Source organism: Mytilus galloprovincialis, chromosome 14 (genome assembly GCF_965363235.1).
Source record: "Mytilus galloprovincialis chromosome 14, xbMytGall1.hap1.1, whole genome shotgun sequence".
NCBI lineage: Eukaryota > Metazoa > Mollusca > Bivalvia > Mytilida > Mytilidae > Mytilus > Mytilus galloprovincialis.
In genome coordinates, this window is record NC_134851.1 from 44,318,811 (window position 1) to 44,338,439 (window position 19,629).

At 31.4% G+C, this 19,629-nt stretch overlaps 1 protein-coding gene across 1 annotated transcript; it reads right to left on the minus strand.

Moving 5' to 3' along the window:
• Window positions 1-935: 935 nt before the first annotated feature.
• LOC143058089 (uncharacterized) lies at window positions 936-18,958 on the minus strand. The gene is made up of 7 exons (XM_076231554.1): window positions 18,857-18,958; window positions 8,645-8,720; window positions 4,640-6,826; window positions 3,177-3,259; window positions 2,122-2,180; window positions 1,564-1,617; window positions 936-939 (listed from the first exon to the last, which is right to left on the minus strand). The coding sequence occupies exons 2-7, from the start codon at window positions 8,709-8,711 to the stop codon at window positions 936-938; spliced, it is 2,454 nt and encodes an 817-aa protein (XP_076087669.1). The 5' UTR covers window positions 8,712-8,720; window positions 18,857-18,958.
• Between the last annotated feature and the right edge of the window lie 671 nt (window positions 18,959-19,629).

Sequence of the window (19,629 nt, forward strand, 5' to 3'; positions counted from 1 at the left end):
TTTGGAAAGTAGAATATTCCTTCAGTATTGGACTATGAGGTTTTTATGCAGACACATCATCTTACAATTAAAATATGTCAGTCATATTTCGCTTTGAAATCTTAACGATCACAATTGATACATTTACAGGTGTTGATAGTCATTAATTTCAACCTAATCCAACTTGAAAATAAAGGTTTTGTATATGTGTATTTTAGAGTTATGTATTCTGTCTGGTTTTTTTTCCAAGTTGGTCAATATAACAGAAATAACAGTCATACAAAAGGACAGTTTTGCTTGCTTTACAACCAAGTTTAGACTATTATGTTCTGTTTAATTGCATCTTATGACATGCCAGAATTATGACAGTTACTTGTCAATTCGTTCCATTAGTTGACACCGTGTAACGTTTTTTAGACCTTTTTGAATACACCTTAAGGTTTTTTTGTTAATGCTTACTAGAGGTTTCTCAACATCTTACGAACGAACGTATCGTTAACGAGCAGTAATTTTGTTATAATACAAACCGTAATAAATGTCAATCCAAAGTTGCAGTGTGTTAAAAGACGACAGCTAACAATTGCATAAGTTACAGAAATATAAAGGTGCATTCGATCAATCGTAAAGTTATAGAGTTTTGTGTATTCTTGTTGAAAGTATGATTGCTGCAGCACTAACAAAAACTGATAGTTACATAGTTTTTAAATGGTACATTTTCTTTAAATACCATTCCAAAAAAGAAAAGAAAAAATGCAAAAAACCGAAGAAAACATATACAACATCCCATAAAACCTCAAAGATAACAAAAAAGAAAAACAATAATATATATATTGATATACTAAAATGTGTATAAACTATAAAACATACACAAGTGAACAAATACTGCCATTTGTTTTTACTTTTTTCAAATACTTAGTTCAATGTTATCCTTTAGTTATCTGATTGATTTTATCAGTTTAGCTAGAATATAAATTAGTTATAGTCATTTAAAGTCAAGGAGTGATCTTTTGGATTTTAGAGTTGGGGCGACGAAGTTAGCCCGGATTCGAGATTGTTTTTTTTTTCAAATTAAAAACTAGAGGCGTTCATGCTTAGATTAGTTTTACCTCATATTTGCAAAAGATCTTCTTGATCGGATCCTCGATTAGATTCAAAAAGATTCCTATCTCCTTCCATTCCAAAGTTCTATATTTACCCTTTTTCTACACATGTACTAACAAATTCGAAATGATGTTGTCATGTTTATCAAAATCTCTTGCACGATTGCTGTCCTTGGTTTAAATATGTTATATGCTTTGCTCTAATTCAATGCTCAATTAGATTTTCAACTGTTTTGATTAAACCGTAATTTGTATATCATATATTATATAAATCATGTCAATATCATATGTCTACCATTCAAAATGGTTTTACAAAATCGAGAATGTATATATTAATTATGTAAAAAAACATTTCAAAGGAAAGAAGAGCAAAGCCGATAGTCCAAAATTATTGAATAAATGAATGCCCCTTTTTTTTCGTTACGTCATGTTAGGTCAATTTTCGTTCGTTCGTTAGTTGTTGAGAAACCTCTACTACACTTACTTGTTTTTTACTTGCCGTCTTCTTCTAGTGTTCGATATTCCTGTTTCTACCAACCTAAAATTACAGAAAATATGCATAAGATTTGTCCTATTTCGAATCGTAACTTTACATTGTAATTTAACAAAGTGTAAGTGCAGATGACAACCGGATCTAAGTAAGCAACGTACATGTAGGTCATGTAGGGTACAAAAGGGACTGTGTAGTTAAAATCTCTAAAACCTTAAACAAATCTTACTAGTGTAGCGTTTTTTTTTAATAGAATTAAACTTTGAATTGTTTCAATCTGAAATAGTATTTGAAATAGAATTAAATCATCCACACTTCTGTGAAATGTTTGTACAACAACGTAAAATGTAACAGAAAGGAAATGCCACCCACTGACATGTTGAACCTCCGTCATGTGATGCAGGATCCTGTACAAGTCTGGAGCCTATTATTCAGTTGTTAAGGATTGTTTCTGTATATATTTGTTTTCATACATATCATTTTTTTCACAGCAAAACAAGGGATACGGGGTATCAATTTATGATAAAATCAGTATATACATAACAAACGTACCTAAATATGTAAATGTTGATGCCAATATAACCTGTTACGTTCTTGTATTGTTTTTGAAGCTGAAAAACATATTGCAAAAAACTATTATTTCATAGATATTTGTTATGGCAAATCGATGTTACTAGACGTCAATTATACATTTGTAGTAGTTTCAGATAGATTCATAGATACTCCACGACATGCATAAATGCAGATACAGGTTTTAAACATTATTGTAAAATATTTCATTTTGAACATAATACACAATGTACATTATGTTCTCACTAAACTTAGAGTAAAACACGACAGGTTTTTATTATTTTGTTAGCATTTGTCGGTCTCATAAATAACCCTGTGTTTGAGATGATTTCAAAATAACACAATTTTTGTAAATAAGTAAGTTTGTAGAATCGTAGTACAGCATATGAACATGTATTGTAGAACATTGATGCAGAAATAAATTCCAAGATCATTCATTTTATCTCATATAATTATATGCATTTACCAGTACATACCAATCACTCGTTTTATCGCCTATACATTCGTTAAAAACAAAAATGTCTTAATGAAATAGATACAGCTCTATATCGTGTCACTGTCCTATAAACTTGCAATACGCAATACAGACACCATCAAACAGATGCCTCGAAGTAGCGAACAAAAAACCGACGAACAGTCTATTTAAAAGATGGACAAACAGAAAAAAAAAGATATCAATCATGTGTTTTATTTCGAAAAGACACTAATGGATAGCTCGTATAAACACACACTTGTTGCAGGCCGTCCATTAATAAATAATTGTTTAATTGTACACTTAATTGTGACTTAAATTGAGAGTTGTCTCATGTGCACTCATACAACATCTTCTAATGTCGATATCTGATAAATGCTTTCTTTATTTAATTGATTTTTAAATCAAAATAACCTGAAACGCTTATGTTCAAATTTATATTGAAATGTCCGATAGTTGTTTTTATAATTAAATCCTTAACGTTGAATCGTTCTTTTACGATCAACATTTTGAACTTGTTTATTCATTTCTCCTTATTTACTTTATCAGGTATGTTAAAATTTACCTCTGTCTGCAATTCACTTTTCTCGGCCGATGTATTAGTACTTCTATCTAAGAATAGCGTAACTGGTACATCTACTGTTGCATCTGTAAAACGCAATTTTACAATAAACTTATAGTTGATTGATTATTGCTTACGTTAAGACAAATGCGTAATTTGGTCATTTATTTGTCAGGTACAAAAAATAAAAACGACTCGTTACATATTTACAAGCGTGCATAGCGCTTTTCTGGAGTTAACTTCATCAGAAACCCGCGGAGCTGAACATTTGAAAGACGAGGATGTATAAGGACCGAAACATTTAAAGACCTGTATGACCAATAAAAACCTAAGTGTAGTTTAATCCATCTAAGGTCAACTTTACCTTAGGGAGTCGACATCTTGTTTTCTTCATAATCTTAAAAATCTATAAACAGAGAATTGAATAACACGTCCTCCAAACGTAACTAATATGTTGTCAAGCAAGAAATCTAGCATCTTGATAATGTCAGTTTCAGAAAATATTTTGTTTGAACTAAGTTAATATCAAATCAATGCAAAGTCAAGTATTTTCTATCAAATGATGACGACCAATATCGATGGATTAGTTACCTTAAATTGGCTTAACATTAGACCACATTCAAAAAGCAATAAAAGTGTAGCATTCTCATGACAATACATCTGCACATATGGACAGTAATCTTGATATGCAATGACTGCTTTTTCGACATTTTGAAATCGCTTAGTATTCACATTGAAACAACAGGTCTGCGCATCTTAAAACGCAAACTGATCATGCAACCGTCCAATTAGAATGTACTGAGTTAATCACAGTCGATGAATCTTAAAGTTCGCTTTAACATAAGGCTATTAACTGGTTGTTTCTTTATTTGCGCTTTGATAATTCGCAGTTAGCTGTATTGGACCCGAGACTCGATGATCTAGGGCAATACAACTGATCGAGGATCTATAATATGCCAATACAGAAAACGACCGGGTCATAATATTATAGTTAATTGATTTGAATTCTTTTAATTAGAAAAAAAATCAGACAGTTTAACTATTCTTATTCTTTGATTGATGCTTTCTGATGATTGATCAACATAAATGAAACTGTATAAGTTTGTTTAATGATTTTAAGTTAAATAAATACAATACAAATGTGTGTATGCATAACGATACGTCAATGGTCCAATGTTTTTTTCTCCGTATTGACCATGTCCTTCAAGCACTATATACTATCGCTTCATATTGACAGGGGAATGTCATCAGTATTGTACATGCTCATTTGTCAATATAATGGCTGATTTGCTAATATTGTTTAATTATAATGCATATTACCTGTACGTTATGCAATATACATTCTGTTCAGATAGATGTATGTCTATATTCTAGACATCTGTTTCACTGATATCGATACACATAACATATATTTGCCAATTACCGAACTATATTTGCTTCAAAACTGTTGAAATATATGAACTAACCTTCATTTGGACTTTTTGTTAATGGCGATTGCGTTGTTGTACTTGTACTGGTTGGTACTGTCGGTGTCATGCTTTGTGAAACCCCATGCGATCTGGATTTTGAACTAACTTTTGATTTCTTACTCGGTGTACTTGTGGTTGATCGTCCAATCCAATTAATAGACGATAACGATGACGCTGATAGAACACTAAAAGAATCGGTTTGCGGTGATGTGGTTGCTTGGTTTGATTTTATAAAAGTTGTCGATAGTTGGATTGATTGGTAAATACTATAGGTTAGCATACTTGATAATATGGTTCTATTAGTTGCGCCACTTTGGCTAGGTTCATTTGATTCTGTCTTTTGTGCTGATGGTTGGGGACTTCTTTGAGTGGTTGATGTATCTGTTACTTCCAAAGTAGGAGTAGCTTGTGTCAGTTGATAAGAAATTTTACCAGAAGGTATTGAGTCAATCTGCTGGCTTGTTACTCCAAAATTTGATATTGATGTATCTGGTAAGTTAATATTTAAAACAGGCCTTGTTTGATAGCTTGAAGTTTGTTTTGATAATGCAGCCGTCAATTTAGAATCAGTTGGTTGTAGAGTTATTTTGTCAGTTCGGCTTGGTACGATATTTTGGCTCATTACTTCATCAGTCGACATTGAAGCTCGAGTATTAATGAAAACAAAAGGTGTGTATGATGATATGATTTCGTGACCTGTCTCTTTTATAGTCAGGGTTGTTGAAAATATGTGGTTATCAATCATGGAAGACGGTGTTGATAGTATGTGTCGGCTCTTTTCTTCTATAGTTGATGTTAATGGTTGGTTTGTAATTGAAACCGTAAGTGTTGGCACGTTTTGATAACCTGATATTTCATAACTTGCTGTAAATGATGGTCTATTGTTGGAAATAAGGATAGAAGGTTTTAAAATGAATTGAAGACTTGTATTTACTATGGTCGGGGTCTTTGCAAAATCTATTGTAGATGCCCTCAACTTGTTTTCAAATGAAGCAGTTACTGTTGTAATTTGCGTATTGCCTAGTGGTTTAACATTCGAAGTAGGTTCGGTTTGTTGGTTAATATTTGTAGCAGTTACTGTCGAATCAATTTGATGGTTTGTCTTTTCACCAGATGTTTGTTGGCCAGAAAATGCATTTGTAGGCGATAGTGTTCTCGGGTGGGCCGTTGTACCAGTGAGTGTTGAATCAATTTGATGGTCTGGGTTTTCATCAGTTGAATGTTGGCCAGAAAATGCATCTGTAGGCGATAGTGTTCTTGGATGGTCAATCATTGTACCAGTGAGTGTTGATTCAATTTGATGGTCTGGCTTTTCACCAGTTGATTGTTGGTCAAGGAATGCATCTATAGGCGTAAGTGTTGGCAAATGGTCAATCATTATATCAGTTAGTGTTGAATCAATTTGATTTTCACCAGTAATTTGTTGGCCAGAAAATGCATCTGTAAGCGATAGTGTTCTCAGATGGTCAATTATCATACCAAATAGTGTTGGATCAATTTGATTTTCGCCAGTAATTTGTTGGCCAGAAAATGCATCTGTAGGCGTTAGTGTTGGCAAATGGTCAATCATTATATCAGTTAGTGTTGAATCAATTTGATTTTCACCAGTAATTTGTTGGCCAGAAAATGCATCTGTAAGCGATAGTGTTCTCAGATGGTCAATTATCATACCAAATAGTGTTGGATCAATTTGATTTTCGCCAGTAATTTGTTGGCCAGAAAATGCATCTGTAGGCGTTAGTGTTGGCAAATGGTCAATCATTATATCAGTTAGTGTTGAATCAATTTGATTTTCACCAGTAATTTGTTGGCCAGAGAATGCATCTGTAGGCGTTAGTGTTCTCAGATGGTCAATTATTGAACCAGTTAGTGTTGGGTCAATTTGATGGTCTGGTTTTTCACCAGTTGTTTGTTTGCCAAAAACTGCATCTGTAGGCGATAGTGTTCTCAGATGGTCAATAATCATTGAACCAGTTAGTGTTGGATCAATTTGATGGTATGGCATAAATGTTGATGTTTGGTTATGAAACGCATCAAGTCGTGTCGAATTTGTAAACTGCTGATTCATTGCAGCATTTGCTGTTGCTTTATTTGATGTTCTACTTTCAATTAAACCTGGCGATAATGCAGATTTGTAATTGGTTTGTTGACCATAAATGTTTGATGAAGTTGATTGACTGATTGCTGAAAAACATGGAATTGTCGCTATATGAATTGAAAGTGAGGATAGCTATCGTATTTCTGGAAATATTTGATATTGTAGTTTAGGACATAATCCTGAAAACTTTACAATCACCGTGTTTGTGCTTACACAATCAACAAGACGAGTGTCACGTGACGAGCAATATAAACTGGCCCGTTTGGGGCTCATGAGATCACTCCTGACTCTCGTAAGGGTTCATGTTACTCAGCCTTGGTTTTTTTTTTTTGTTACTGTTGATTTTTTTTTGGTTTCTTGTTTTACCGTTGTTGTTGGTGGTGTTTGTGTTTTTGTGTTTTTATGATTTTGTCATGGCGTTGTCAGTTCAATTTCGAATTTCGAATAATGACTTTGGTATCTTTTGTCTCCCTTTTATTCTTTGATTGGTTCTTGAAATAATCATAAATGTTGATTTACATGTTTTTATTGGTGACTTTCTGCTGTTGTCTGTTTTATGGTCGGATTGTAGTCTCTTTGACACATTCCCCATTTTCCTTCTCAATTTTATACATAAAAAAATCTCGTTGAACCCATTTTCATGTATTTCGTGTGAATAGGTCAACCAGGAATTTGAATTGGGAACTCAGTTTGGTTTTGGTCCTCAATGATACAAATATTTTCCATGAACTACAGGTTTTCATCAATCCATTAAAAGTGGTTTTCAGAAAATAAATTAACAAACTGTGAAATTCAAATATCACTGTGATTGTTTTTTCTTTCAATAAAACAATTAACAAGTTAATTTGTCTGGAATAGTAGTCTTAAATTGTTATCATATGAGGCTTCTATGTCCTGTCGATCTGTTTAATTATAATTGCAACATCCGTTAATGAAAATTTTATTTTGTATTTTCATATGTATTTTTTATTTGGTTTTATTATATTTATGGATAACTTTTTTTCTGGTAGTAGCAATTACTTTTATTCATACTGATGAGCTACTGTTATTCAAACATTGAACAGTCAGGAACAATAATTTTTACATGTAACAGTGAATGAAAATGTGTATATAAATAACATTGAGTGTTTGGTACGAAGTAACAACATATGGAACAGGATATGCGCAAATGAGATCAACATGGGATTTGGCATCACCCGTTCGTGATGTTGAATATTTAAATTTCTATGTTGAGTTTGTTTTCCTCTTTTGTTCATGTTGTGGTCTATTTTTGTGCCATGACATTGGCAGTTTATTTTCAACAAGTTATTTTGAATGTCTTTTTGTTATCGTTCGCCTCTCTTTTGGATTTGAGATTCTCCCGTGGAGAAAAAAAGAAAGAGGTCAAAGATTCTTGAGAATAACAATTAAATAGATTCTGTTAAAATTGCACAAATCATTTTTTTTTCATTTTTGTTTTGTAACATTTAAAAACTATGTTCTTTTTATTGCATCAAAGACTGAAAAACTGAAAACTTTGCTACTATGTTGATCAAATTTCTGAGCTGAGGTATTTCAACCCAAGAAATTTTGTAAAAAGAAGTTACTATCTGAAAATATCGAGCTGTGAACAATGGTGAATGGATCTGTCTCATTTATACTTTTAAAATTTTATTATAACAAAAAATATTTTGTAATTATGAATTGTAATGTTAATTAAATATATTGTTAATTTATGTGTAGTTTGTCTCTTGTGCAGAGTTTTCTCATTTGCAATCATACACCATCTTAGTGTGTATATCAACAAAAGAAGCGACCTACAATGTAAATTACGGAAAAGGGGGAAAATCTATAAAATGCATATAGCCCGTAATATATTTAAATGTTAACCAAAGTATAAGATTATATCAGCGCGTTGTACATACCTCCAGGACAGAAGAGTATTGCACCAATCAGAACTAGATCAAAGCTAACCCATATCACCCTCACCATGGTTTAAATCTGAATTCAAAAAGAATGTATTGTGTTTTTAATATTATGGGTCATCGATGCTTTTTTTTAAATATTTCAATTTGAACGTCACGTATGTCTTGTGTAGACCAAATGCTAGTCTGGCATTGAATTGTTTATCCTGGTATTTAGGATGACTTTAATTCAAGCCAAAACTTTGTATGACTAACTAAGACCATCCTCAATAAAACTGAATATACTACATCAGTCGCGGCTTGATTGGTTGTTATATGTAAATCTTTTATTCGTGTAAAGGAAAATTGAACTTTATCAAAAGCAATATTCCATAAAACAACAATATTTCAAACTAATATAGTGTCAAGTAAAAGTGTAAAAAAAACCAGGCATATGGTTAAAGAAAAGAGGGACGAAAGATACGGATTTTCTTACCCCAGGAGTAGATTACCTTAGCCGTATTTGGCACAACTTTTTGGAATTTTGGGTCCTCAATGCTCTTCAACTTTGTATTTATTTGGCTTTTTGAACTATTTTGATCTGAGCGTCACTGATGAGTCTTATGTAGACGAAACGCGCGTCTGGCGTATAAAATTATAATCCTGGTACTTTTGATAACTATATACCAAAGGGACAGTCAAACTCATAAATCTAAAACAAACTGACAACGTCATGGCTAAAAATGAAAAGGACAAACAAACAACAGCACACACGACACAACATAGAAAACTAAAGAATAAACAACACGAACCCCACCAAAAAACTAGGGCTGATCTCAGGTGCTCCGGAAGGGTAAGCAGATCCTGCTCCACATGTGGCAACCGTCGTGTTGCTTATGTGATAACAAATCCGGTAAATAGTCTAATTCGGTAGGTCACATTCGTGAAAGGGAAGGGGATTGTAGTTACAACGTAAGGAAATATCCGATATCATTTGTGAAACGAATATTCCATAACGGTCAACCAACTCGTGATGGCGTCCGTAAAATTTACCTTAAAGGGAAGATTTCAACTTCCACATTTGGAACTCTTGGTTTAATAGCTTCCTTGTGAGCAGCAACCCTCTATCAAGAAAATCATGATAGGAAATGCAAGCACGGGAATATCATATCAGTTTGGAGATATATACCCCGTATGCAGGTGCTGCTGGAATGTTGCTACTTAGAAATGGAACGTTCACAATTGGAAAGCTGAAATCATCTCTTTTGTCGTAAAGTTTTGTTTTCAATCGACCTTCATTGTCAATTTCTAGATGTAAATCAAGATATGAGGCCGACTTAACTGTATCTGTAGTATCCTTTATATCTAGCTCGATTGGATAGATGCGCTGGATAGAAAGTGTACGCTAAAAATCAGTCAAACAATGCTACTTTTACATGTAGTATTAATCCTTATAATATCTTGTTTATTAGTTTTGTCAACCCCATTAATTAAAAAAAAAGTAGGAAAAATCAAAATGCAAGGTTTCCGTTGTCTTGTTATCAATCGTTGATTTTTATGTAATATGAGGCAAATGTGATTTGCATGATTTCAGAAATATCAACAATTAAAATATTTAAACACATTTTTTATCTAATTTTGAAGGGAAAATATTGATCAGGTATATTATCGAACACCGGTACACTACTGTTGCCTTTATTGACTTATATTCATATAAATAAGTCATAAAGTTAACTAAACCAAATGAAAACTTACGAAAAATAAAAAAATATAGATTTCGCTTTTGATAAAGTTTAATTTTCCGAAATGTGTCTGCTTATCTTTGTTTCTTTCATAAAGATAATGCATCACATCAGTACAAAGATAACAAATACAACAATAACTACAATATGCACAACATTTTTAATTTCAATTATGTCGATCAGGAATAGTCCCATTTTTCTCCCTGAAATGACAAGCATAATGCAATGACAGTACTTCAATTGTAAATTTGTATTCATTTTTGTAGTCGAAACTTAGCTGAGTGTTAGTACAACTTACAGAAATGATAAGTTTTTGGTCATTTACAATTGAAGTACTGTCGTTGCATTATGCTTGTCATTTAATGGAGAATATGATATGTGAATGGATAGAGAGGCTAGATTTCAGTTGTGAGATCGAATTTTAACAGTCTTCGTTACTTCATTTAGTACAAGTTGTTAAAATATGTTTTTACATTGTTATGTTATTCTATTACTGTTATATGTCGAATCATTTTGTTCTTCCTTTCTCAAAACATGTTATAAGAATATTGCTAGAGACTACATCCAAACGATTTTGATTTCACCTGTCTAATGATTATAACGAAAGTGTAAAAGTTTGAGAATTTAAATTAAATTCAATATTTTGGAAAACAAGATAATTGAACGTACAATATACCAAAGTATAATTCAATATAAATAAACGGCCAACCTCTTTCTGTTGTATATTCTTGTTGGCCGTCTGACTCGCGTACATACATAAATCATTGTTCGTCAGGGTACACATATAACACGTAATCAGATTGGTAAACGTTTCATATATGTCCTGCTTCATATCCATATGGATTATACCGTTCTACATACACAAATGTAGACAAATAGCATTTTGCATAGTATAACTCATAAATGCAATGCTTTGAATTAAGATCAAAGAAGAACGAATAAATAAAAAAGTACGCGTCTGAAGTAAAGTTCCTACTTACGCCTTTTCATGATTTTTAGTAGTTGTATTCTCATTTGATGAAGTTATGTTGAATATAAAATGCACATTTTTGCTCTGCTTTCAATTTTTTCTTTTTGCATTTTTTGATTTTCTAACTATAATCGGTGCTGATGATCCATCAATATGGCAAAACACACCTTCACCGTTTTGTGGTGCGCCGGAGAGAGGCACACATTAAGCAGCAGGAAACATGGGACATATGCTGTTGTATTCAGTATCGGACTGTACCATAATTTTGCACAATGCTACACTGGGAGTATTTGTAATATTAATTGTGTTGAAAACAAAAGGGCCAGGAATGGTGTCATTCTTAATAAACACAATTATCCTATATAAATTATAAATAAAGTATAAAGTGTCATTCAACGTCAGGACGGCTCACGTATTTTATCTTGATATTTTAGTTGTATAGATAACAGTTTGAAGCATTACTATATTTTTTAATATTCAAAATTTTCTCATGACCTTCTTTACCACTAACTTTTAACAAATGCCTAAATAAGTATCGATCATAGTGCCCTTTAATGTATATCAGAATGTTGAATAAAGGGGATTATATTTCAATAAACACTTGTATGTAAAGAATGGGTTTGAAAATAGACTAACTCATATATATGATAAAGTTGTTTTCATTAAAGATCATATGATTGATTAACATGTTTATCATTTTTTGGTAGAAAAATGTCCATTATCTTTTAAATTGTTGACATAACGAATGTTATGTTCTTAGTCATTTACATTTAGATTTAAAAAAAAAAGGAATTTTGATCAATTATGCAGCAACCCAGATACATTAAGCTATTATATATTACTCATTAGAATGATTTTAACATATGTGATTTTATATTGGTTAATATCAAAGACAATAACTTTAATGCACACCGTGAAGTAAATATAACGATAGTTTCAGTAAATAATTATACGTCAATAACAATCAATAACATCCGGCAATTAATGTAGAGAATCATGGATATATTTAGAACCTGTACTTCATTGATTGGTTAAAACATTGTAAAACATATGGATCAGATTGAACGAAGTTAGGTTAAATGAAAAAAAGATAAATTCAGCATGCTCTTGTTTACTGCGGTGTTAAGAAGAAATGGAGGTAATTAAAGAAATTAAGTCCAAATATATTTGGCTTTTAAAAAATGTCATGTGAATGGTCCAAACAGTGTTTGGTAATCGCAAAAGAAGAGGCTGCATTCATATCAAACAAGAGGATCTCAAGAGCCTGTGTCGATCACCTGACTCTACTTGCAATTGGGTTTTTGAAATCATATAAAAAAAGATAAAAATCATAACAGATACTTAAATAATGATTGAGGCCAAATTTGGTTTAATATTGTATTCCATTCAGTGGTTCGCTATAAGAAAACAGTTGTATGCATTTCGAATAGGGTCCTTCGTTAAACAAAGTCCCCCGCTGGCGGACTTCTTGAATGATGGGTCGGTTACAAAGTAACAACACTTGGTCAACACCTCATAAGGAACATTCATGCCATGTTTGGTTCCATTCTATACAGTGGTTCTCTAAAAGAAGACATTTGTATGTATTTCCCATAGGGTATATGTTAAACTAAGTCCCCCGCTGGCGTCCATCTTGAATGATGGATCGGCTACAAAGTAACAACACTTGGTCAACACCTCATAAGGAACATTCATGCCATGTTTGATTTCGTTCCATTTATTGGTTCCCTAGGAGAAGTTCAAAATATAAAAAGGTAACGACGACGGACGACGGACGACGACGCCAAGTGAGCTAAAAAAAGATACTTAAAAGTCTCTTATGTATAAATATACACAGAAAACACATGTTATTATATACAACGTGAGATTTGTGAATAAATGCAAAAGTGTATCACATCATCCCTTTGTAAATTGTTTCAGGATTACTCTATTCGTGCAGATTTCAAATATGGTCAAATAGTCATGTTCAGATTTATCGCTGTGTAACAATATTAAATGTAATTGAAAAAACAATCAGTGATAAATGTGTGACAATTATAAATATTTGCAGTTTAACATTAGTTTGTTCGTCTCTGTTATTTACATTCTTTAACTTTCCAAAGTGCATTCCGGACAAAAACTGGAAATATATATAAATACGTTTTAATATTAAAACACTACTACAGAGATTTTTCATATTTTTTAGTTGAATTTTCCTCAATTTTTTCTGTCATTGATATGTACATGTTTACACAGTTTCCTTTTATTATAATGACCATTGTATATCGAAAATATCGATTTTATATGTATGTTCGATGTATCTATGTTTTTGTCGGAGTTTAAAGTTAATACATATTTGACCTTTTTTGCAGAAAAAAATCTAACACCATTAATGATTTTAAAAGATTGCTTTATGTTACATTGTTATGTGTAACGAAATAAACACACTTTGATTACTAGTATGCACATTCCTTTAATGTTAGGTATATTTGGTATTGATAATATAGATTTAATGCCATCGTGTAGAAAGTAAAATCACAAAAAAAAACTGAACTCCAAGGAAGCTTGGATTACGTATGTTAGTTGTCAAGTGATGATAGGTTTTATAAATATATGAAATCAGATTTCGAAAACTTTCAGGTTTATTTATAAAAATTTAGAAAGTATATAATATATAAATATAAATATAAAAAAAGACACAATACTTTCTACAATTACTCTTGAAAATTGTAATGGGTCTTTTCAACACATCTTTCATCATACTTACATTGTATAAAAATATGTATTTCTTATTTTTGGTTAGCAATTTCATTTACATTACAAGATAACAAAAATGGAACAATATAAGGATATAAAGTATCATAATGCAAAAATTGGTATGGTAACGAATCAGTCGTCTCTTCTTTGTACTGGTCCGAGACCACAATTGTCGTTGTTCACAAATATAGTCCCTAGTGTTGACAGTGGGTTACTTGTCATTAATTTTTATACCCCTTTCAAATTTATTTCTCTATGTTTAATGCCTCCAATTGCAAGTAGGGGGTGAAATTACACTGTAAAAAAAATGGGTCCAGAATTTTAAAGGAAAGTAGTGATTTGGTCCAGCTGAAAAAGGTTTAAAACTAGCACTTCAGAAGCTGTTAAAAGATTTCAAGACGCCCTAAACATAAAATTGTCCATATTTAGAGTTAGAGCCGATGAAGTTTTCTATCATTTTGATATAATTTGTCCCAAAATAGTACAACACACTGTAAAAGTTTCTTTGAGAAAGGGCAGGTGGGATTTTTTAAATTTTCATGTATGTTCTAAAAGAAATGCACTATGAAATAATTGTGGTCTCGGACCTACTTACCTAAAGTTAGTCGTGTGAATTTGACCTTCGGCTTTAAATTAAAAAAAAACAATGTTTCTGACCTTACTGTCATATCATTCGTATGATTGGTGGATGTTAAGAGAGAGAGAGAGAGAGAGAGAGAGAAAATTGGGATAAGACAAGTTCACAAATAGATAAACATTACTACTTTTAAGGGAGATTGTTCAAATTGTTATGATGATGTATCTTTAGATTGATGTAAAATGTTAGTATTTATTGTTCTGATTACTGGTCTTTGTTAACGCATCTTTAAAACTATTTCAAGGATAGTTTTACGAATCAATTTTCGGATAGGTTAAACAATTGTCTATTTATATAAATGAAATATTATTTGCATCTTAAATCTTGCAAGTAAACAGATATAAATAGATAGAATCTTGTGAGACTTAAAAGAAAAATCACAAAAATTATGTACTTCGAGGAAAATTCACACCGGGAGGTCCGTAACCAAAAAGTAAAATCACAAAATGTAAAATCAAAAGTTCAAACACATCAAACGAATGGATAACAACTGTTGTATTCATATGTTTGTAACCTAAAACAATTTCATGACTGTATAAATATAAGAAGATGTGGTATGAGTGCAAATGAGAAAACACTCCATCAAGTCACAATTTATGAACGCAAAACTATTATAGGTCAAATTACAGCCTTTATCATAGAGCCTTTGCACACATCGGAAAGCTATTAAATCCCCCCCCCCCCCAAAAAAAAAAAATAAAAAAAAATAATGTAAAACCATTCTTTCGGGAGAAACCAACGGTTTTACATATGGTCCTTAAAAAATTGCAATTTATAATTCTTTCAGAGATTTATCATATCACTTATTCATGTACTATTTATGTAAATTCTTTTTAAAGTAACCTGTTCTTTATATATTCCTCTCAAATGTATTTTTTTTTATAAAATGATGAACATGTGTAACGGGATCAGACCTTACTAATGACCATGAGCCGCATGCCTATGATATTTTTAAAGCTTTAATTTTTTGTATATACATCATTGTTGAAGAGCATTTACAACATAACTTAAATTGTTACAGTCTTAACGAGTAATACAAGTATTAAAGTATCAAGCTTAATGCTTATGGAGATGGTCTCGTGCATGCCATAGCATCGTCTTACAATTATATGTATATTTTAACGGAATTTATATAGAAGCACACATTTGGATTTTCAGGAATTTCTTTATTAAGCATATCGTTTTGATACAATTGTTATGTCAGGGGGAAAAATCTGAAATTTGTTCATATTTTTGTTATGACGTTCAAATTATTTGAACAGTCAGGTATGAGTTAAAATAGGTTTCAAAACTTGAAGGATCCTTACTTTGATGATTGATAACATTGATTATTTATTGATCAATTTGATAAATTAAAGTGTATGTGTGCGTAGTAATAATATGAAATTCATATGCTTGTTTAAAACTTGAAATGATAGCATTCACTTGACAGTTTTTGTTATGGAACATATTTATTTTATACAGCTATAAAACCCTGTAATTCAGTGGTTGTCGTTTGTTTATGTGTTACATATTTGTTTTTCGTTCATTTTTTACATAAATAAGGCCGTTAGTTTTCTCGTTTAAATTGTTTTACATTGTCTTATCGGGGCCTATTATAGCTGACCATGCGGTATGGGATTTGCTCATTGTTGACGGCCGTACGGTGACCAATAGTTGTTTATGTCTGTGACATTTTGGTCTTTTGTGGATAGTTGTCTCATTGGCAATCATACCACATCTTCTTTTTTATATATATAAATATATAAGTGCATACATGTATGTACAATGATGTAAATAAAAATAGTTTTTCGCGTTTGTCATATCAGCTAAAATCTATGATTAATATATTAACCTGTATAGTTATTTGCATTTTGAACGATATATGTAATTCTTTTAAAAAATCAATTCGGACAATAAAACTTTTTAAGAACCAGTGCTCAAAGACTCAAAATACTAATCTCTGTCAAGTTAATATTTATCTTAATTAAAACGATATTTTCTAAACATTATTTGATAGTAAAAGGGGGGGGGGGGTCCAATACTACTGCCTATCTGAAATATATATATTATTTTTTTTGCAAGATTACATGAGTTTACAAGATTTATTGATAATGCTCAGACACATAAATGTGTTACATGAGATAAAAAAAAATAATACATAAACAATAAAATGACGAATTGAGCATGCGTTCATTTTCAAAAATATTGAAATTAAGAAACAATTTTTCACACAATTTATTACATTAAAATACTAAAACAAGGACACAGATTTTACGCACAATTGTGCGAGATAAATTTAAAGAAACTCTATCCTGATTTTCAAGTTTGAAAAAAAAAATATTAATAAAATTTTCTTCATGTTTTAAATTATTGAAACTTGATTATTTTTTCTTGGCTAACTTGACAAATAACAGGGATGAAAATCTAAATCCTCCTAAATGAAAGTTAGTATAATCAAACTACATCAAGTGGATGACTGGTGTTTTCACAATTGATGTTATTTCTCGTTGCAAGCAATTACTATACTAATGTGATTTTACTGGCCAATAAACGTTATAAAATAAAGAAGATATTAAAAATGCTAACGAGACAACTCTGGAAATAAGACCCAATGAAAGATACATTCACAAGTATCTGTCAACTTAAGGCTTTCAATAGTGAAGAAAGTCGATACAGCCTAGTCAGCTATAAAGGTCCCGAAAAATATTAATATAAAACCATTCAAATGAAAAACTTAAGGCCAAATGTATATACAAAATAATGAACAAAAACAAAATGCGACACTTCAACAAAGAACAACCACTGAATTACAGACTCCGGACTTGGGACAGAAACATACTTTATGTGGAAGGGTCACATCTGTTAGCCCGTGCAACCCCCCTTTTTTCTCTTACCTCTAACAGTACAACATAAAAACAAACAAACAGTAAAAATCAGTTGAAGAATGCTTAACTCATCACATGTATGCAACTAGCAATACATCTCACAAAAAAACAGAGTGTGGACGTGGCCAGGTACTTGTACATCCAAACAACAAAAACACTTAATACAGATCTAAAAGTACTCGCAGTTACTACCATCGAGTTCAAAACAATAGCAACTTTTAAAAACAAATACCCACTACATTACTTACCAGTACACATTCGACAATAATGATTTTGACGGAATGTAAGTCAGATAATACAAAGGCTTTTCTTGTCGCATTAAACAACTTAGGATTTCAAGGTTGCCAAAAGAAAGACCCTCCCTATATCTTTCATTTGAACATTCCTGACATCCCTTGGATTGTTATACGACAAGAAAGTCCTTTCAATATGCATTATATATTTTGTATCTACCAGTTTTGCCTTTTTTATAAATGTTTTATGTAGTTGCATATTTCACATATCGAACACAAAAAATAAAAAAGGACATGTACTTGTTCGCTTTGCACGTTACAGTGGATTACAATTAATGTATTCGATGTACTTAGTATTATGTATGACAAAGTTGTCCATTCGTTTGATGTATTTGAACTTTTGATTTTGCAATTTGATTAGGGACTTTCCGTTTTTAATTTTCCTCGGACTTCAGTATATTTGTGATTTTATTTTTTACTTATACATTATTAAACCAGAGATTTCTTTACTGCAAAGTACTTAAAAACCATTACTTAATTCTTCTATGGACACAGAACAACTAACGCACTGTACAAGACCCTTTTTGATGAGCTAAACCCGAAATCATTTTGAAATTGACGGTTTGGAGAATCATAGCATGAACACGTTATCAAAATCATGAGATTTAATACATTAATTTCAAGCAGTTTTCCAAGTTATAATATAATGAGAGGGAACATATACTTTGATTCTATGCTAATGTAAAGATCAAACGTTTGAGGGTTCAAACTAATGTTTCATCTATTATCTTATAAACATGATAAAAGTCGTTTACTTTCTCTCAAGCTCATTTTACAATTTTGGAGTCATATCCTATAAAAATCAGCTATTCTTTTTTTATCTTTATATACAATAAGTACGTAAGGACTTATCAAATCAGATGATAAGTATCCGCGTGTCCTTGCACTGTTAAAATGATGTCGAAATCTTTCTGCTGACCAACTAACCATAAAATTGAAAACACATAATAATGTTATCTGCTTTTAATTCGTATTTAGTTCCACATACCTTAACGATATAAGTAGAAGTCCTTCCGGAAGTTTCTAACACTTTACTAAAGTTGAAACAGCTGATAAAGATAACCTTTTGTCATAAATGTTAATATTGTAGATAATAAGAAACGTATGTTGATTGATAAATATTTTATCTAAACGTTAAATCCCACCCCTCCTATTTAAAGAAACCTATAAAACAGAATGAACACATAAGGCGATCGACAATATCCCGATATATCAGAACTGTTTTGAATTAATTTATTTTGTTTCTAGTTGTGCAAAAAAAAAACCTAAATGTTTGGTAAATTGAATCTGTTCACATAAACCAATGATTTCTAATGAATATTAAAAAGAAAAGGCGTAGTATAATTAACAATGCGACAACTGTTTTGGCTACTAGCATGTCTCTTTATCTAACTAAATGCCGATTTTGTTTTGCTTTTTTGTGTGCTTCCAATCGGCATATCCAATATAGTTCTTACGTGATATTGTTGTGGAATATTTTCATTGATCGAAAAGTTTGTGTTTTCATACTAGGTAAAGCGTTATTCTTAATTATCATTAAAGAAGCACTAGCTGCGAAATGAATAAAAAATCTTAAATATATTTTTTTTTTCAATCATTAATGAAAGTGAAATAGTAAAAAAATAATTCGCTTTTAGCAGCCAGTATGGTTCAATTTTGTCAAAATAAGCTAAGAAACATTGAGGATGACTTATTCACTTGCAAAGGTAAATCATTGTATTGACTGATTCATTCCATAAAAAATCATTCTAATACAGGTAA

Bases quoted from the DNA above. Each gene is read 5' to 3' on its own strand.
- LOC143058089 (XM_076231554.1), bottom strand. From the start codon at position 8,711: ATGGTGAGGGTGATATGGGTTAGCTTTGATCTAGTTCTGATTGGTGCA. The intron at 3,260-4,639 runs GTTAGTTCATAT...TGCGTTTTACAG, and splicing joins AACAAAAAGTCCAAATGAAG to ATGCAACAGTAGATGTACCA. The intron at 2,181-3,176 runs GTAAATTTTAAC...TATGTTTTTCAG, and splicing joins AAAGTGAATTGCAGACAGAG to CTTCAAAAACAATACAAGAA.